At 41.7% G+C, this 21,508-nt stretch overlaps 1 protein-coding gene across 2 annotated transcripts in view; it reads left to right on the top strand.

The window, feature by feature from the left end:
- LOC117434600 (proline-rich protein 5-like) overlaps positions 1-21,369 on the top strand; it is a 44,129-nt gene extending 22,760 nt beyond the window's left edge. For both annotated transcript variants that reach the window (XM_034057184.3, XM_034057185.3), the window contains exons 2-9: positions 704-981; positions 7,919-7,999; positions 8,783-8,831; positions 10,514-10,571; positions 12,328-12,419; positions 12,838-12,978; positions 14,615-14,735; positions 16,634-21,369. In XM_034057184.3, the coding sequence (XP_033913075.1) occupies positions 863-981; positions 7,919-7,999; positions 8,783-8,831; positions 10,514-10,571; positions 12,328-12,419; positions 12,838-12,978; positions 14,615-14,735; positions 16,634-16,923 (951 nt within the window). In that variant the 5' untranslated portion in view covers positions 704-862 and the 3' untranslated portion in view covers positions 16,924-21,369. The remainder of the gene's footprint in view (positions 1-703; positions 982-7,918; positions 8,000-8,782; positions 8,832-10,513; positions 10,572-12,327; positions 12,420-12,837; positions 12,979-14,614; positions 14,736-16,633) is intronic.
- Positions 21,370-21,508: the final 139 nt, after the last annotated feature.

The following is a 21,508-nucleotide window of genomic DNA, read 5'->3' as shown; positions in this document are numbered from 1 at the left end:
TATTAACAGTATGTGAATCTAGGGGTGTTGATGGCTTGTCTGTGCTCCCTGGTTAGGACATGTTGTTGAGATTCTGAATCTAGGGAGATGGTGGCGCCTCTCATATGTATGAATCTCAAGAACTCTAATTGTAATGTCATTCTTGTTACTAAGTTTCTATATATCTGTTGTTTATTCAGTTGTGATTTTGGATCAAGCTATTAAGGGTATTCAGGTCATGGTATTGTATTGCCATGTATCCTAAAAGGATCCCACAGTTACCAGGAGCTCATGTTAGTGCCTATCTTAGTTACCCTGGAGCTGTGGCATGTTTGCATGCCCCAGACAAAAGCATTCTAATGTACGGACAGGTGGAATTTGTAAAGAATTGCTTTGTCACTGTAATATGAGAAAGGTCTGAACCTGTGTCTCTCATTTCTATCTCCTAGCTTGGACCTGGTTAAAGAATTAATACAATACTGTAAGATAAAGCAGGAAAAGAGCTTTACAATTCCTACCGTGAATAACATGTATTCATCACTGAAGAACCATTTGGTGGACTAAAAATTGTTTTATATTCGATATAAATCATGTAAAGGAAGTATCATGATTCATCCAGTCACAATGAATCATTACAACCCCCAATTTAAAAAGTAATCAAAAAACAGTCCAGTTGTCCCAGTGCGGATCTTGCAGTGATTCCCTGTCTGTTTCTTCCTGGCAGCTAGAGGTTCCTGAATCTCCTGGACGTGGTTCCTGTAGTGTATCCGCAGTGTGAACCTGCTGGATCTCATTGTGGAGCTGGCTCTCCAGATCCCCTTCCCATCCTCATCTCCAAGGGTCTCCAGACCCCTCCTCCGACCCCACAATTCCACCCCACAAGATGGGCTCCTTCCGGCGGCCGCGCCCTCGCTTCATGAGCTCCCCGGTTCTCAGCGACCTCCCTCGATTCCATGCTACCCGCCAGGCCTTGCAGCTTAGCAACAGTACAGCATGGAACAGGTAATGCCTCCCCCTCTCTCTCCTAGCGGAGTCTACTCTCCAATATAACACATTGCTGGAACATTGTGGACCTTTCAAATATATTGCATGAGCTTCTATAAAAGTAAAAGCATAGTACAGTGTAATAATTCATAGTTAAAGCATATCAAAACCAAGAGAGGTATGGTAAAGCATATTAAATAAAATAAAAATTGGCAACTATGGTAAACTATGGCAAATGGGCATTCCACATCAAATGGACCAGTGGCCCACCTCACCTTCTCCGATTGTCTTGATGTTGCATATGCAAGAACCTGGAAGTGTTTTAGGAAGACTCCCAAAATATCAGCTGTTAACTCTTATTATTTGTGAAGTTATGGGGCTGTAATGGTGGTGGGGGGGGGGGGGGGGGGGGGGTGTCCTGTGACAGGTGAAAACGAGTACTGAAAGGGGGCCATGTTTTAGAAGTCAGGTCTTTCAAAGTATTCAAGAGTTCTTCTTGATACTCGCTGCAGACACAGAACTGCTCTTCTGATTTAATAATGTCAGCATATTACATACTGGTGAACATGGATGTTAATGCAATGGAGGCAAATGTATGACAAAGTGAACCAGTTGCAACAAAAACCCTACGTTTGTACTTGTGAGAACTCCTGAACTCCAAAGAGGTCTAAAATGTATCCTTCTGCTTAAATATCTCTCTTATCCTTACAAATGGCACACTGTTGTACACTCATGAATAGTATCTGTTAATAATTGAAAGAACAGATAGCAAAAAAGGATTTCTATGTACATTATTATCAGTTAAATTATGTACAGTACAGGTTTTTCTAGTTCAACCATTTTTGTTTTTTTTAAATACTATAATAAAATAATAATAATGTGAGCATCAAGCACATGCTAAATGTGCTTTGGACTGGTCAAGGTAAACTGCTTTGGATTAGCATCCAGCAATTTACAGGAATTATTGACTCTGCATACTCCTAGCCCCACTCGTAGATCACAGGATGCGGGGCTGCTGGTTATTCACCCTGTATACTCCTAGCTGTACTTGTAGATCACAGGATGCAGGGCTGCTGGTTATTCACCCTGTATACTCCTAGCCCCACTCGTAGATCACAGGATGCAGGACTGCTGGTTATTCACCCTGTATACTCCTAGCCGCACTCGTAGATCACAAGATGCAGGGCTGCTGGTTATTCACCCTGTATACTCCTAGCCGCACTCGTAGATCACAGGATGCAGGGCTGCTGGTTATTCACCCTGTATACTCCTAGCCCCACTCGTAGATCACAGGATGCAGGGCTGCTGGATATTCACACTGTATACTCCTAGCTGCACTCATAGATCACAGGATGCAGGACTGCTGGTTATTCACCCTGTATACTCCTAGCCGCACTCGTAGATCACAGGATGCAGGGCTGCTGGTTATTCACCCTGTATACTCCTAGCCGCACTCGTAGATCACAGGATGCAGGGCTGCTGGTTATTCACCCTGTATACTCCTAGCTGCACTCGTAGATCATAAGATGCAGGGCTGCTGGTTATTCCAGGGTGAAGAAAAGTAAACGCGGGAGGAAGGGCCTTCCCGGCTGCCTTCCCTTAGTGGCACAGACAGCATTATTGTGAGCTTCCACACAGTGCCCCGCCCCGCCCCGCCCCGCACGTCCAGGCTTTATAATGGGTTATTAGATGCAGGAGGTCCAGGCTTGATAAAGGGGTTATTAGATGCAGCAGCTTGTCCAGGCTTGATAAATGGGTTATTAGATGCAGGAGGTCCAGGCTTGATAAATTGATTATTAGATGCAGTAGGTCCAGGCTTGATAAAGGGGTTATTAGATGGCACCTAGGGTCTGGTATTCATGGAATTTGAGCGAGGCTGATCCTATCTGAGGAATTCTCTTGTGTTTGTCTTGTCTTGCTGTTGAAACACTGATAGGGCAAATTACTAATGCAGTTGGTCAATAGAGATCTCTTTCAGAGAAGTGTGTGTCTGAAATTGAATCACCAATAAATGTTTATACACTGCCAGGCATTTTCACCATCAGATGACTTGTTTGTTGTTCTGAGAACTGTTGTTCCCCTTGGATGAGAGGCTATTTGGGACCATCAGTGGTCGTCCAGTTCATAGTAGCTGATTTGTCTCAAAACTGTGTCAAGCTGGGTCTTAAAGGGTCCCAGTGATTCGGCCTCAACAACATGACAAGTTATCCCATTCCAAACCCTCACCTCTCTCTGTGTGAAGAAGTGTATCATTTCCTCTGTCCTAAATCCCTATCTGGACTTAATCCAACTGTGTCCTCTAGTCCTGGTTTCTGTACTGCGCTAAAAGTATTGGTTAGGGTTAACTTTGTCAACTTCTTTTAAAAAAAGACTTCAATTAAGTACCTCTTAATCCTTTTTTGATCCAGGCTAAATAGATTCTTTTCTTTTAATTTATCTTCCTAGCTCATTGCTTTAAGCCCTGGGATTAGCCTGTTTGCTTTTCTTTGAATGTCTAGTGCCACAATGTCCCTTTTGGTGCCTAGAATAGGACAGTGTGCGGTCTCACAAGTGTATTATATAATAGGACAGAGTGCGATCTCACCTGCCTATTACATAATCTCCTTCCATGTGCAAAGTCCTTTGGGATCCCATTCTCATCCCAGTTTAGTATTGCTCTGAATGATCCTAGCAGAACCATTAGGAGACCCCAGCATTGCCATTGATATTAGCAACACACTAAAAAATGTTTTTTTTTATGCATTTTAGGTTTTGTATTCTTCTGCTGGCAGACAGTAGTTCCTTAATAATGTATGTATTTGGTTGAAGGGATACACTTGCAGCGTACTAGGAATTTAAGTTATGACATGTTTTTAAGAGGTGTTTTTGGTTTTCCGGCCATTATTTTCTCATACTCCTAAAGGGAGCATTGGAAAAGCACCATTGAGTGCTTTAAAGGCAATGGGACTTAAATGGGGAAATCAGCCGATGCAAATCAACACTGCTTACAGAAATAGACAGTCTTTTGTTGTCAAAAGAGGAAGCCGTTTTCCCCTCTCAGTTCGTAAGAACTTCTAATGGAATTAAAGTTAAAAATAATCTTCGCTGTAGATCCTAAAGACCTGGTGGAAGAGATCCAGGCAGCATGCCGGCTAAACCAGATTCAGCAGAGTGTCAGAGCTTCAGTGCTGTAGCCTGATCATTGGAACCACCCTCAGAAAAAAATGAATTGTGAAGGGTTTTAGTCCTTCGAGTTCTTTTCCAGCACTTAAAATGACCCAGCCACACACAAAACTTGATTTTTAACAGCGCTGCTGCGCTAATTTTTTTAATAGTCACAAAACCAAAATAAACAAAACAAACACTTAGCTCTTTTACGAGCACTAACTCACACACAGGTACACCCTGACTACCACGGGACAGCTAAGCTGTTTCCCCGTACTTACACAAAACACAGGTTTAACACCGCACTTACTTTTTAACTCTGGCTACTCAGAGACAGAGCACCTCTTCTGCCTCCTTCTACTCAGCAGCCTAGAACAGACTGGCTGCTCTCTTTAAATACCCTGCACCTGGCTCTAATTTACAATGATCACCAGGTGCAGGGGATAATTAACAATAAAACAATTAACAGAATAACAATTAAACAATAAGCAAATTAACCAAAATGTGCATACGCACATGTTTTCTGCAGGGAGGATATTAACCCCCTCCCTGCTGTGTTACAGAATCCACTCCCTGGGTCTCTTTGCATGATTTTAAACACAGGTGATGATAATTATGTAACAAAGCTGTTCCTGTTCTCTGTGTTGTAATGTTTCAGATGACAGTTCTGATGATGTACTATGTAGTGTCCTCAGATTTTTTGATTTCTTGTTTGAAATTCTGGCTCAGTAGACGTGTTCTTGGCTCCCCGAGTGGCTCACCTGGTAAAAGCATGGCCGTGTGGTTTGAGTCATACAGTAAGGGAGTGTTCACACCCTGGCTGTTCGGAGTCACTGGTCTTCGCTGGGGATTCCAGACGGAGCATTGCATTGGCTGTGGCTATCCCCGGGTTAGGGAGGCAGAACTAGCAGGGGCGGTTTCTCCACATCGCACCACGGGCCAGGTGCTTGGTCCTCCAAAACCCAGTAGCTCGCCAGCATTCCCCCTCTTTAATCCTGGGTCTAAAGAGGCAATGGGCTTGGCTGTTTGATCGGAAGACGCCCCCTGACCTTCAGGTGACCTGAGCTGTTGCGAGGAATTGCTGCGGCGAGGGAACAAATTAATTGCAGTAAATCTAATATGTATTATCATCAGTTTATAAATCTGACATTTTCCGTTATGTTAAACTTGTGTTAGATTGAGTGGTATTTTGTTATAGCTATTTGTGGACAAAAAACTACTTTGCAGTCTTACTCCTGCAATTCAGTCATAAAGGAATACTTAGTTGCTTATGGGATTGCTTATGCAGGAAAAACCATTCAGCATGTATTGTAAATGTTTGTCATTTACTTCCTTTAAAAGAACTCAAACTCCCAGAAGCTAGACGTATTGGCTCTCATTTGAATACCAATCACTGCTTTTCTTATGTGTTTTCAATGTCGAATTAATTCCTTCATGGACCAGAAGTACAGCAATGAAGAATCTTTACCATAATGTGCGCATAAGATTTACTGGAACTATTTTGTTAGCTCTGCATACTTTAAAGTGCTGTGACACCAGAGTAAAATGTAAAGTCAACAGCACAGCGACAGTGGAATTATGTTTGTTCGAGGAACAGTCATCAAGAATGATCATGTACTGCGTGAACGTGACTAAACAATTCTAAACAAGCTAAGCTCCTGTTTTGCCTACTGTTCCTTTGTCTCGTATAATGAGGTACTGTCTGTTATTTAGCTGTTCACAAAACAAGAAGTGAACCGTCATCAATACACATCTCTTCCTGTTTTTAATGTCTGTTTGTTATGCAAGCATGTCAGTGACTTACACACCCTGCCACAGCTGTATATATAAGAAAACAAGAGCTCCACCCATTGCTTGCACTTAAAGTAGTTGCAGCTGACAGCAATACTTTGAGCAGTCCTACCTGTCATGCAATTCCATTGACTATATAGGTCTGAAATGTGAAGAAACATATAGAAACATGATATCCCAAACATGTACTTTCATTTAAAAACATGAGACCAGAATGTCTATTACACTTGCACTTTCTGTCTGCGGGTCAAAGCACCAGTCATTAGGGGAAGCAGCTGGACAAAGCACCGGTCATTTGGGGAAGCAGCTGGTCCAGGAAAGGTGTTCCTGAAGGGGTTGGGACAATTTCACTACTAAAAAGCAAAGTCTGCATACATATCATGTTTTAAAATGAAATTACATGTTTGCTAAACCAAAGATTTCTTTCAAAACTGCCAATAGAAAGACAGATATAGTGAAAGGATGTTCATGGTGTGGAGAGTGTATGGAATTGGTTAGCTGCAATCACTGTGATCCAATGAGATACTGCCTTCACAACTGTATCCTGCGATTTTCTAGGTCAAGTGTAAATATGAACACTGTTTGCTACACCAAATGTGTTGACCTTGACATAGACCAGTGGTTTTCAACCTTTTCATCTCAAGTACCAGTGTTTCCAGCAGAGACCACCAGGTGTACCAGTAACTATGTGCAATCTTAAACTGCTGTTGTAAAACCGAGACCTACCCATTACAACCAGGTTTGTTGTGTCTGTACACACTTGTTTGTTGCCTCATTCTGCTGAATGGTTAATCTGTGCAGCTGGTGACTGCAATGAACTCAGCATGTTTATATTTTAAATATTTTGCAAGTGTTGTGTATTGAATTGGTGACCGTACCTTTAATTGTTTACAGTTGTAATATAGGGAATTGCCTGCTGCAGCTGGCATGCTCAGTGTTGGTGAAGTCCTGATCTGACAGCATGCAACACAGACAGCTCTTATCATTTACATACCGTTTATTCTCCAGTAAAAACTCAATTGCAGTGAGTTTGTTCTGCTATATCTACATATTAAATACACCACAGCAAGCACATTGTCATACAATCTGAGAGCTACATTTAGTAAATGGTGTTTTTTGTTTGTTTGTTTGTTTACTGCAATCAGGTTTGTTTAATTCTTGCGCTTTTTGCTGCATTTCAGCCCTTCATTAATTATTTTCTTTATTTTAAGTTTCCAGGACATTTTGTTAATGGCACGTGTGCAATACACAAACCTTAAGTGGATGTGTATTTGTATTTGCTGTTGTTCTTGTTCTACGTTTCTTAAATGTAACTGTTCATTTTAAGCTACTTTTTTACACAGCAGAACTCACAGATGTTTGGTCACAACTTTTTGCAAGAAACTAGATTTCCCGTGTTCTGCTGGTGTTAATACAGCACCTCTCTGCACTTACAAGCATTTTATTCAATCAAATTGTTACCGTCCTTCTCGCATTTAAGTTTATTAAAACGTGATATGTGTTTTTTGTTTTTATACAGACCGACGTCATGTCGCATTCGTAAATATTGGCACTTGCTTTAAAGGGAGCTGCAGCATTTCTGTGCCTAACCCCTAAAAAACAGCAGTCAAAATGTTTTTTTGTTTGTTTGTTTGTTTGTTGTTGCATTTGTAACCATTTTAGTCGCAGTCTGGAGCCCTGCTTCATAATTTCTCATTTCTCTGTGATTCAGTGGTACAAACCAATTGATACATTATGATGCTTCGACTGAGGGAGCATTGCCCTTGCTAGGGGCATTCTATGCTCTGATTGGTCCGAATGAGTACGTGTAGCGAATATTTGAAACATGTACTACACAATGCGTTTTTGACCCAGATGACCAGTGAAGGTATGCGTACCACAGCTTGAAAACCACTGACATAGACGCCTGACCTAACATGTCATGTTACTGTTTCAGTTGTTGTGTGTCACACTTGCGTTGTGACATTTCCAGAGAAGCGTTTATTGAATTGTGTTGAAGCAGTGTTGTTTGTGTTGTCAGTGTGCAGACTGCCGTGATCAAGGTGTTCCAAGGAGGAGGCTTGCAGACGAATGAGCTGTACCACCTGAACGAGAGCATCAGGTAAGGAGCCTGCCTGACTGACTGCCCGGCCCAGCCCGGCCCGGCCTGTGGGAGTTCACACAATGGCTGAGACAAAGTGAGGTTAATATTGGCTTGATAGGATTCCATCTGCATGACTTTGAGTCTCATCATACAAGTATAATATATATTAGAGGCCGTTTTATAAACATCATGACAAACTGGACACCTTCACTTCCCTCACTTACCTCACTTACCTTCAATATGAGTGTCACCCGGCTGCATTCAGTATTAAAGTGTCTATCAGCAGTCCCAAGCACATCAGCCCCCTGTGAAATTCCCTCTCTAGTAAGACCAACATGCTGTCAGCTACAGCACCAATCCCTCTGAAAACCTGGATGCAACATCATGTCAGTTATTTTGCATGTATTTTTTAAAGAACAGTTTGAAACTAAAAAAGTTATTTAAAGTTTGCATAGAAGAAACCTAAAATAAATAACATCTTGGGAAAATTCTATGACAAATTGTTCTACTCTTTACCTTCAATGGTAAGGCCATCCCAGAATACATTGTGTTGATCCCTTGACTGCCCTCACCAGCAAGGTTCCACTGTCATTTAATTTCTATTAATGAATATCTGATGCTTGCAAAAAAAAATTAGAAAAATGAAAGAAAGAGACAAGACTAACATGTTCTCCCAGCAGTATAACGTACCACACAATAAAATAAGTACGTACATACAACAAAACTATGCGGGCATTATTTGCAGCATTCAGCACACTGTCCCCCTTCTTCGTTTCCATCCCTCTCAATCTCTTCCAACAGGAGGCTGCTGAAGACAGAATTGGGCTCCTTTATCTCTGATTATTTCCAGGTAATATTTGGCTGAACTTTGTATCATTAAACCTAAAATCCTTTTTTACCTCAGATAAATCACATTGATCGGAGCTCATGAGAATACAGCCTTTTTTTTCTTTACAGTTTTACATTTAGAAAATGCACTGGGCTTAATTTTAAAAATGATAGCTGATTCATACTGTTTTACTATAGTGATGTTTATCAATAGGATTCACAATCTACTCCTAACATTGGTGATTTGCACAATAGACATGCATGCGAGTGCACAGTTAACCTTGAAAAAGCACCTTGAGCTGCAGATGCCCTGTAGCATGCATTGTGACCACTGAGCTGTAATCTCAGGGTTATTGCAATGTGTGGAGTTGACTTGAATGGAATGAGGAAGGCTGCTCACCCTTTTAAAAGTTTCCCATTGTAAAAGCACAGCAAAGTGTAATAAAGCACAGTGAAAACATGGCAAAGCATGAGAAAGCATTGTAAAGCACATAGAGGTATGGCAAAGCATAAGGAAACATTGTAAAGCACAGAGAGGTATGGGAAAGCATGGGGAAGCATTGTAAAAAACAGAGAGGTATGGGAAAGCATGGGGAAACATTGTAAAGCACAGAGAGGTATGGGGAAGCATTGTAAAGCACAGAGAGGTATGGGGAAGCATTGTAAAGCACAGAGAGGTATGGGGAAGCATTGTAAAGTACAGAGAGGTATGGGGAAGCATTGTATAGCACAGAGAGGTATGGGGAAGCATACAAAAGCATGGCAAACCACTCAGAATGATTGCAAACATTATAAGATATGAAGGGGAATGTAGAAAATATATTATAATGACATTTGAAGCAGAGAAAGCAGAGTTTGATATTCCATTGATCTGCACAGCGCATCTAAATCATTCAAATATGAACTACCTCAAGGGTTTTTCATATTTTTAAAGCAAACTATCATATAACGGCACACACAGCTGCATGCGCTCATGTGACGGGAGTGCACCTATACGAGAAACAGGCTTGTGGGCGAGACTAGTTTAGAAAAGAGTTGAAAAGAAAGCAACAAGTGAAATTCTATGAAAAAAACATTTGCCATACTTTAATGTGATCTTTATCAATGTTACCGTTACAACTTGCCACACAGGTGCACAGTAAAGCATGTTTTTAAGCATTCACACTTATCAGCTGCTGCTGAGGTGCTTATCCTCAGCGTATGGGTGTGCCTATAGACCTATGTGCTTCTCGCTGGCAAGTTTCTTTTAGTTTTTTTTTTTCAAGAAAAGTTTTGCAACTTTTTAGTAAGCACTGATGCAACTTCAGGAAACTTTTAGACACGTTTCAAAGTGTGGTCTGCTTTCCAAGAATACAACAGAGGAAGTAGCAAGAATAAAGCTGTAGCGGTGGATCCAGATTAAATAAAGCAGGTTACAGGGCCACTTGCAAACCTGCAAGTAGAAACATTCATTTTGTATGGACAATTCAAGGCACAATTACCAGTAGACCTGGCTAATGCCTTTGTCGGTATTACCATTAGCTGTAACATTTGTCTATGTGATTTAAGGCAAGGAATATGTTTTAATTGTGCTACAGCTTTCCTTATACAAGTACCAAATAATAGAAAAGTTGAGGAAGATAGTCGCAATAATGTTATGCTAAAACTGTGAAATAGCCATTCACCAGTCAGTTGTGTTTATGAACAGCTGTGTTTCCTTTGCAGAACCAGCTCCTCAGCAAAGGGTTGGTGCACATTGCAGAGAAGATCCAGCTGTACCAGGGTAAGCCTGAGCCCAAACACCAGAGTGACGGGACTCCAGCACAAGTGTGATTCAATCTTATTGAAACTGCCGCCAGCGCTCTTTTCTGTGTAGCTCCAGTAAAACTAACTGGGACCAGGAGTGTTTGAATAATCAAATTACAAATGTGAAATTTGTTTAAATGACTTCCCCAATCAGGAAACCTCTATAAAGATGGAGTTCAACCCATTTTACTTTTAAATATATAACATTGTAAATATATCACTGTTCTGTAAATATCCTAGTTTATGGATTTAATAGCACATTTTTTATGACAACAGGGCAGGCTACCAGGGAGCTGTACTGTATTTATTTATTGCTCTCAACTGTGAGCTTGCAGCACCGAGACAAAAGGGGAAGGGGGCACTAGGTTTGGCACAAATACAATATTTTATGATAAAGGAAAGTTTTTAAACAGAGCATTCTCATAATGTTAATAATTTATTAGCAGAGTAAATCATTTGTGGGATTTTAAGGAGAGATATTAGTCTTCATTGTTTTCTGTCTGGTCTTGGAATGATTTTCCTTCATTAAGGCTGCTAGAACAATGCATTAGAAGATAAGAATGTGTGGAATTAGTTTATTTTCAGATGTGCCTGCTAAACCAAGCCATTCAGAAGAGCGCTGCTGTGTTACTTCCACCTTGACTTTGCTGTTTTTCTCCTCTCTTGTTGAACAGTATTTTGAAAAAGATTTAAACACAGTAGACCAATATAAGAACATAAGAAAATGTATGAACAAGGGGAGGCCATGCAGCCCATCCAGGCTCGTCTGGTTCCTAGTAGCTGATTGATCAGAACTTTGTCAAGTTGGGCCTTAAAGGATCCACTAGATTCTGCCTCAACAACATGACTAGGTAGCCCATTCCAAACTCTCACCACTGTCTGTGTGAAAGAGTGTCCCCTTCCCTCTGTCCTAAGTCCTATCTCCTTCATGTATAAGTAGAATAACAATATACAGTGGCAGCGTTTGTCCCACGATGGCCCCATGAAAAGCTCAATTCTGGGGCCCCTATTCCCTATTCCGACATTATTAAATGTATTTTACTACGGCAGTCATACAAAAAAACAACACTCGCAGACACAGTTAGAAATTAACCTTTTGTACTTTTGCAGCGGCAAAGCGTGCAATTGTGGTTGAATAATCCAGTTTTTGGCCAATGTGGTGCACGATTCATATCTGCCCTAATCCAGTCAAATGTTCTGTGACATTGTAGAAAGTGAATCATTTTTTATTCATTTCATGTTCAGGTATGAAAAGCTTCTCTCCCCTGACACTGCTGTGACAGGAACAGTCAAAAGCAGACACAAGGCAATACTGAGGTCAGGATTCAGGCCCAGCAAATTTCCCTTGTAGATGTAGCTGAGCATCACAAGAGGCGAGGACTATACATCAGCTGGAAACACATTTGTTTGAATTTGTTTCCTGGTTCATTCAAACACGCAGCCCTACGAGTGTGAGACACTATACATGCATTTCCCTTTGTTTATAGTGTGCCGAAATGACATACTGACATAAACTTGCACACGGCTTTAAACCGCAACACATGTTTTTTTTCTGTTTGTGGTGTATAGATAAAAAGAATGGTAAAATGGCTGGTGCAGACTTGAGGTGAATATAAGTTTTATTTTAGACAACAGGGGGCCCCATGCAATTGCATGAATATACCTATATATTAAAACAAACATCCCCTTGACTGCTGTCTGTGGTTAGATTGAATGTGCTCTTCACTTGTCAGGTGACAGTCTGCTGCTGATTCTATCTGAGACGTGGGACCAATTCTTCACCGAGATCCTGCCAACATTACAGGCTATCTTCTACCCTGTCCAGGTAAGTAAGTACATCCATCACTGAAAAAAGCACTCATACGATACAGAGAAAAACAAAGAGCCACACCAACCCCTTCACATCACGTGTGTGTGAGTGCGTGTGTGGTGCGTGTGTGTTGCATGTGCGTGTGTGTGAAAGCTGGGAAATGTGAACAATGGTCCGGCTATCCATTTAACATTATAAATCACAATGCCCTTCAAAATGGCAGATTTGAGAACATACCAGTTTTGTGAGCTGACAAAAATTCTAAAGACATGGAAGATGGTATTTTACAAATTAAAACATGATCTAAAATAAAGCAGTGAGTGCCGTTGTCTCTTCTAGTATAAGAGTGTCTTCTCATGAGCAAGTTGGGTTCTCCAGGTCAGCTGTGCATATGAAGCTGTAGTATGACGCCTCTCTCCCTGTCTCCTGGCAGGGTCAGGAGCTCACTATCAGACAGATGGCCCTGTTGGGTTTCCGGGACCTGGTCCTGTTGAAGCTGCCGCTGGAGGAGCTGCTGCCCTGCATTGAAGAGCAGGCCCTCCCTCCCATCACACAGATGCTCCTCATCCTTCAGGTGGGGAACACACCGCTTCCTCCCCCTATCTCCTCCATTCCCCCGTCCCTCTCTCCTGTCTCTCTCCTGTCTCCCTCCCTCCTTCCCTCCTATCATACAGATGCTGCTCATCCTTCAGGTGGGGAACACCCCACTTTTCACCCTCTCTCCTCCCTCCCCCCCTTTTCTCTCACGTCTCTCCCTCCTCTCTTCCCCTCTCCCTCCCCCTCTCTCCTCCATCCCCTCTTCTCTCCCCCACCCTCCTCCCTCTCTCTCCTGTCTCCCTCCCTTCCTCCCTCACATCACACAGATGCTGCTCATCCTTCAGGTGGGGAACACACCTCTTCCTCCCCCGCCCTCTCCTTCCCTTCTCTCTACCTCTCTCCTCTCTCCTGCCCCCTCTCTCCTCTCTCTCTCCCCCTCCCTCCCCCTCTCCTCTCTCCCCATCTCTTCTCTCTCCCTCCCTGTATTCAGAATAAGACACATGCTATCTGGCACAGCTTATTCCAATTTCTCATGTGTGAGACCATTGCTTTGTATTTTGATCTACTACAGATACTGTTCAGGAGTAGGTGGTTATGAAGAAGCAGTTTCCAGATTATTGGAAGGAATAAAGTTGTGACCACCGCCTGTGTATATAGTATTTACCTATTATAATGTATACATTAAGGACATTAAAGAAAGCGTTCCTGTGTGTAGTCTTGCTTTGTAAAAACTCTTGTCTGATGCACTGGGTGAGAGGTTGGACTGGTTTTTCAGGGTGTATAAACTCATGTATACTGTCAGAAAGGATTTTATTACAAACGCGTTTCCTTAACTTGTGATAAGAACAGTGTGTGTGTGTCTGTATCACCATATCTATTGGGGTATCATGTCTAAAATCCAGCTTGTTGCTGTTGCTACGCTGTGCTTTTATTAAGGGCCTCCAGTCCTTCAAGGACTATGGTTTCCATAGGAACACTCGTTCTACACAGTCGTCCTGTGTTACAGGACAGGGGCAAAATCCATTGAACTGCAACAGTGTTAGCAAGCAAATCCACTGTACACGCATACCTCCATAATCCTTTATATTATATAAACTGTGTTTAAAATGAACAGTTTATGGGATTATCCCCAAATGTAATGCGGAAGGCCTCTCAGAGGCTAGGAGTGTTTGATAAAGGAAAACAGGCTGTTCCTGCAGTCACCACGCATAGTGTGACAGACAGGCAGACAGAGGGACAGACACCATTGGTTCATTGGGGTCCACACTTGGAATGAAGACCCTGAAAAGCATTTACATCAGTTCAGTAAGAGTTTTAAAACCACTGCTTACTGATGAAACACTTCACAGAGATACCTGCGCCCTGCTCACAATGTGAACTCTTTCAAATAAAATGTATTGAGTCTGGAGTTACATTATTACCTTGTAACACACCACCGCAATGCCAGTGTCCCTTAAATATACACGCATATATAGACTTACAGTATCTTAGAAAGGAAAATCTTTTTTTTAGCAGTGTAGGAAGACTGACTATAACTCAGCACATCTAAACAAGTGATCTGCCTTTTTATAGCTATTCATCGAAATCCAGATTAAATATGTGTCATACTGTGTGTGTGTCTGTTTGTGTTTGTGTGCGTGTGTTGCTATAGTAACCGGCTTCTCTATTTTCAGGGGATCCATGACCCCAGCGGTCCCTGTGAGGAGTACTCCCAGCTGGAGAGGCTGGTGGAACGTGTCGTGTCTCCGTATCTGGGGAGCTGCCTGGACAGGAGAGGAGCATCCTGCCTGCTGGGTGAGTCTCACTCCCTCACACACAGGTGTCTTCCTGCTAGTCACTCTAGCCTCTTTGGAAAACGTCCTGCTGTGTTGAATTCACCTGGCCCAGGTCCTGTCTGCAATAAACACGCATCCACAAATAAGCTGCACACTGTACAGGTCTTCTCCAGAAAAGAAAAGGCTTTTACCTTTGGGGGAAACCCTCTATTTAAATACTAATGGGCTTGGGGTAGAGGTAGGGTTGGGAACTCATTGCGGGAATTTTTCAACACAATTCCCACAGCTCATTTCCACTTTCCCACTACAGTCCAACTACAATTAAGCAGCCCTGTATACATTCTTATTAATCCACCTAAACGGCTCATAATATAAGAGATTTCAAATAAGAGCAATTACAAAAAATGTGAATATACCTATAAGAGTAAAATCAAATACAAGATATAGTAAGTAGTTCTAGGTAGGAGCAGTAGTTGAGGTGTGGAGCAGTTCAGTGAAGGTACAAGCTGATGCAAGTACTGGTACAATTGGGTGCAATATAGTCCAGTATAGTCGAGAGTTGTGAGGTTTACAGATGTCGTCTGAACAGGTATGCCTTAAGGAGGCGCCAGAAGGTGGTCAGGGACTGAGCAGTCCTGATATCCGTGAGTAGGTTGTTCCATCACTGACGGGCAAGGGTAGAGAAGGAGCGGGCTGTGGAAGATGAATGCCTAATGGTTTCAGATGTCCGCTACTCAGTGTTATTCTGTTTCTCGAGGCGAAGTTCTGTTGAGGGTTAAAGAAAGTGCCACATTGTTTTAACAGATCACACACTTTATCTCCTATCCATTGTTTGTATGTCTCATTTCAATCCAGGGTGCCATTCCTTTTACATTAGCATGTCATAATCCTAACGAGAAATAACTGGGTAGAACAGTGCTGATGAAGTAGGCAGACACACTGGAGCTAGTGGAAGAGGAATTTACATTGAGAATTCCTTTGTGAACCTAACAATAGATATAATTTTTCGCCATTCTGTAAATCCTTTGGAAAGGGCTAAAAAATGTTAAACAGTAAGTAAACCTTAATAAGTTTCGAAAGAGTTAAACAATGAAAACATTCTCACAAGAGTGCCGATCAGAGTGCAGGAATTATCCCCATTGTGTTCTGCTGAACCTGGGCTCCACCTGGGTTATTGATTGGGGCAGTGCTGACATTATAGAAAAATAAAAAAAAACATTGTATGTGTGTGTAAACCACAACCTGTAGATGGCTCAGTGGTGTCTGCATTTGATGAAATTGTAATTCCAATTTTTTTATTTAAAGTAGATTACTGGCAACCTATTTTCTGTGTGTATACATTTTCAGTTAATACTTGTTCCATATAAACTTGATGTTTATTTCAGACTGTTAATTCAGACTCTTTTGCCATGTCATATTTGGGTTCCAGTTTGAGAGTGTTCTATTTCTGTAATTGACTGTATTGTTTCTGTTTTACTATCCCCTTGGCCATCGTCAGAGTGGAATTCCCCAAAACACCTGTAATGTTCCCATTCCTTGTATTGAATGTTTATCCTTGTACTGAGTGGCTGATTAGAGACCTAGTTCCCACAGCAGACAACATTGTTTTTGTAAAATTGGTGCTTCTGAAAAGTTAAGAACAAAGACCCAGGCTAAAATCAGGACGGTGCTTATTTTAATATTTTTACTCTACCACACATTTTCTAGTAACTCCTACAAAGTGCACATACACTTGTTATTGCCCTACATGTTTGACGAATCTTTAGGGCAGCATATGTCTTTAGCAATAACCAGTGTGTGTTCGATGCTGTGTGGGCTGTGATATTGCGTAGCTTGAGTTTTATTTAGTTTTTTACTTGTACCTTGGACTTTCTGGGTCTTTCCACAGACTAATTTGTTTGCTGGTCTGTGTTTCAGAGGGCCGGATGTCCAAATCTCATCAGAAGGTGGTGGGCCTGATGCATTATGGGCCTGAGATTGTAATTACCCAGCATGCCCCAGACTCTCTGGCGCCCCTGGTGGAGTTGGAAGGAGAGGCGTATCTGGAGAAGCTGGGTGGGGTCCGGAGGCACACCATCGCCAACGCGCACTCCAACCTCCAGCTCCTTGCTGTCGCCTCCATGATGCATTCTGGGATGGTGGATGAGGACAAACCAACACTGTCAGCGAATCCCACATCACTGAGACCCAGAGGGGACTGGTCATGATCTCAATGCAGGGCTCCCCTGAACTGAGCTGCCCAGCGCCTAGCTAGAACCTCCCCAGGACCACTGCTGTCCACACAGCACACCTAGTGACTGGACCAGGTCGGCCCAAACCTTCGTAGGGAAGTTGTGCCTACATGGAATGGTTCAGAACCGGGTTCATCTACAGGAGAGTTAGTCAGGTGGAGGGTCGACCTCCTCTAGTGATCCCCTTTCCCCTTCTTATCTGCAGGGTCAGTACAGGCTTTCATTCTATAAAGAGACCCTCAGCTGAACTGGAGATCTGGGACTGAAAGTGTGATGCTTCTTCATGAAAGAAGTTAGGAGGTGAGGTTTGGAACATACCACACACACAGGGATGTTAAAAGAACAAATGTAAATATAAGTTCAGGTCCTCTAACTAACATCTTGAATACTGCAACCCTGGAGTTCTGGCATGTTTGACTTGATCACACAAAGTAGAAGCCAATTGTTATATATAAGAAATATAAGAAACTAGCAAGAAACAAGTTGTGTTGGATCTGGCTAGTTTTATACCATTATAATGATGGTATTCCTCTGATAATTTGCCTTTGCTTAATTGTACAATAGAACCAATTGGTGAAAGAAACCTGAAACCTTGTCATTAAGAGCACTGTAATACAGAGACTGGCAAGGATTCTCTCAAAGACCTTTGGACGTGTTCAGTAATTGGAGAGAAGAATTATTTCTGAATAGCTGTGTTTTTAAGGGGGACTTGGATCCCTTTTGGAAAATTAAAGATCTCGACTCATTCATCCTGTGATGATAGTAACTGGTCAGCAGCAGATGGAAGGAAACACTCAAATTAACCTCCACTGCCTTCGATACAGCACCCTGGCCCTGCTTTCTGTGATGTTGATGTGTGAGTTTACCTGCTCTTCTCTTCTGCTGTCTCCTGCTTCCTTCAGAGGAAGCAGACTACTCCGGCCCCCGGTTGACAAGGCTGCTGTCCCCTGCCTGCTACTAACAGCTACCCCAGTGCTGTCCCCACCTCCCACCTCCCTCCTCCCTCCTCCCCCCTCCTTGCCTGCTTCCTCCAGACTCCTGGGTAGGACTTCAATCAGACACAGCCTCCCTCCTCCCTCCTCCCTCCTCCAGACTCCTGGGTAGGACTTCAATCAGACACAGCCTCCCTCCTCCCTCCTCCCTCCTCCAGACTCCTGGGTAGGACTTCAATCAGACTCAACCTCCACCTCCCTCCTCTCTCCTCCAGACTCCTGGGTAGGACTTCAATCAGACACATCAAGGACTTTAACACTGGTGTGCCTAAAAGTTTCCCAACATTATGACAGCAGTTTTTTCCCCAGCACAACAGTAGTCCTATTTCTGGATTCCTAATAAACTCTTTGTGTGAAGCAGAGTGTCTGTCTCATGTCTAGCACACTGTCGTGTGTATTAGGAATCTGTAATGGGTAAGGTTGGAAGTTAGTTTTTAGTATATTTATTTAAAAATAAATAATGCAGTTGTAACCTTGGTTAACTCAACAGATTTTTAAGTTTTGTCTGTGGCTTTGAGATGTCAAATACTTCCCTGATGTCACGCTGTTCGTAGAACTTTCAGACCCATCAATGGAACAGCCAGATCCTGAGCGGCGTGACAAGCGTGGAAATCTTCTCTGTGCCATTTGCAGAGACGCTGTTCAGCTACAACCTGTGCAGAATGAACCAGCAGCATCTTTAACATGCTGAATGTGTGAATGGATCGAACAGGGAAACTGCTGATGTCAACTAAGAACAAGATAAATACATTAAGAACAAATACATTAAATGAAATTCCATTAGAAGAAAAAAAATCGATAGATTACTATAGAAGAAGTTCTATTTTTCTATCTTTCTACAGATCTGCAAAACCGGTGATTAAAGTCAATAGATTCTATAGGATTTTTCTAAAGGTTTTTGATGCTAAATAAACACTTGAACTAATAAAATGAGATGCATGTACATATTCCTCTCCCAGAACTGCCGCTACACACACAGGGAAATATTTGAACCCTGATTGTTTTTTTTATTATTATTATTATTTTAAGAAAAAACTGTTTTACTTTTTTTTTTTTAATTATTATTCTGAAATCCAAAACACGTCTTTACATTATCCTTTCCAAATCAACACAAGAGGGGTTCTGTTGAGCAGGAATGCCTCCAGTGGGGTGTTGATTATCATGACACAACCTGCCCTGTGGTTTAACTCCCAGGCCTGCCATTGCAGTTACCTCAGCAGGCCTGCAGCTTGGCTTGATAGCCCATGATTAATGGTTTACAATATACTTGTATTTAGATATGAAAGATTTTGTTAACATTGAAGTCTAAATAAAGTGTATGTTTTTGTGACTGCTGGTTGGGTTATTGTGCTTGGTTTTAAACAGGGTAAAGAGAACACCGCCTGCAAATTAGAATTTCATTTATACTGTCTACCGTTTCATATGTTCTCACATGCTTTCTGCATCTTGTCATGTATTAATTTAGTTTTTTTAGTATGCCCACTTATTTTATCCCACAATTTCACCACCACAACAGCTTAGCAGAACTAGAGGTCAGTGGACGTCCTCTGATCCCACAACCAAGCCAATTCCGTCTTTACACCCAGGAACTCGAGAGTGGCGAGCTACCACCCTCTGGAGGATAAAGAGCAGCCCTGCAGGTGTCCATTTGCGCTCACCAGGCGCCAGGCCAGCAGGGTCTGCTGTAGCTTGTCAATGAAGTCCACAGCTCATCCACAGTCATTCATTCAGACACCACACTACAAAAGGTACAAAATTAGGCTGATCAAAGTTTTTCTTTATAGTATTATATCTTTTTGCCAGTTCTGTTTTGCTTTTCAGCCCCCTCCCAGTTTTCTGTATTTTTTTGGTCCAAGTGCCCTCCCTCCTAAATGGTCTTCTTTCAGGTGCTCTGCCTGGCCCTTCCTGCTGTCTTCTCAATCTATTGTATTTTCATTCCACCCACAAGGTTCTGTTGTTCTGCTGCTGCCCGGTGATTTTCTGTTTGTTTGGTTGATTGCTAGCATGTCCCTTTGCCAGGGTATGGAGCGGGTTGAAGCCTGTGGTCAGACCCCTTCCTAGGTAGTTAAAGCTGCAGGCCTCCTACTGTCTACACTTCTTAGATAGCAGCGCATGCATTGGATTCCTGAAAATATGATGAAAGTACTTGTCCTGTTCTGTTTTATTATTTTTGTCTAATTAAACTAGCTAACAATTATTCCGTAAGTCTTACCTGTTTTGCACTTCCATTAGCTTTATGGGTCTCAAATGTAGTTAAAAAAAACTCCTTATAGAAAACACACTATCTAGTACTATTAAGGTTAAATAAAGTTATCACATTATTTGTCTTATTCTCAGGGTATCTGTTGCACGTGCACTTCGAGGGTCATTTTAGCTCAGCAGTGTCTCTTGTGTCATGTCTGAAAGCATGTGAGTCAATATGGGAAGCAGCTGGTTGGTTAATGTCAGGAAAGAAGCCATTGAAGGGGTGGGGACAATTTCACCCTCCAGGTGACCAAGCAATTGCAACACCAACTGAAAGCATGGCTTGCAAGCATAGATTTATTTGACCTGATACCATGTATTAAATTAAAAAAAACATATCATGTGTTTCTTTCAAAACTGGACGGTTGATACCTATATAATGAATGAACTGCACATAAGATGTATGGAACTACTTTGTTGCTAGTCTCTTGAATTTCAAAAACTATAGTGCCAGTACTTCCTAATGACAAGGTTTTCCGTCCCAATATTGAATGAGCTGTTATCGATGGTATATCTATGTATGCTTGGAAGTGGGCATGCAGCCAGTATCGGCAGATACCTGCATGAAGAGGCCTTCAAGAGAAGAGATTAGAGAGCTCATATTCTACTACTACTAATTATTGTGTGGCTGCATTTTGAATCGTTTCTGTTTTTATTTATGATTGATTTAAAATTGAAATCCATCGTTTAAAACAATGCAGGTCAGCCTCTGGTCACAGGAGAACAAAACCAATAGATGGTGCTTGTGTTTTTAACCCAAAGGCTCCCTCCAGTGTTCAGTAATTTGAACTGCAGCTGACTTTTTTTTTTTTTATAATTCCCTTTGGATAATAATTATACACAAGAATTTTGTCAGCACCTATTTAACAATCAATCACTGAAGTAGTTCTGTAAAGCATGGTGGCTAGTGCAGTATTAAACATTTAGAATCAAAGAACATGCTGCTAAAGGAAACTGAAATTCCATGACAAACCTTTAGAACCAAAGAACATGCTACTAAAATAAACTGAAATTCCATGACAAATGTTTAGAAAATAAGTCTTTGAGTCTTCGAAGGATTTCTAGTCAAAACGTTTGTCATTGTAATTAAGTTTGTTTAAGTATTTCTAAATTCATTCATTTACGACAGTGCTCACCACTCACTCATTTTGTTTAGTTGCTTGTAAGTGAATTAGGTTGCAGGTTTACATTAGTAGCAGTGACTTTTTCTCCTGTTTTTTAGTTTGTGTTTTGTTCCTACTACTTCTCTCAATGTAATTTTAATCCAATACAACAAAACACTGATATCAGTTAACACTCATTACATTGCAATAAAGAACACACAA

The sequence above is a fragment of the Acipenser ruthenus genome, chromosome 28, assembly GCF_902713425.1.
Source record: "Acipenser ruthenus chromosome 28, fAciRut3.2 maternal haplotype, whole genome shotgun sequence".
Taxonomy (NCBI): domain Eukaryota; kingdom Metazoa; phylum Chordata; class Actinopteri; order Acipenseriformes; family Acipenseridae; genus Acipenser; species Acipenser ruthenus.
The sequence above is the reverse complement of the archived record's forward strand: the minus strand, read 5'-3'. Positions and strand labels throughout refer to the sequence as shown.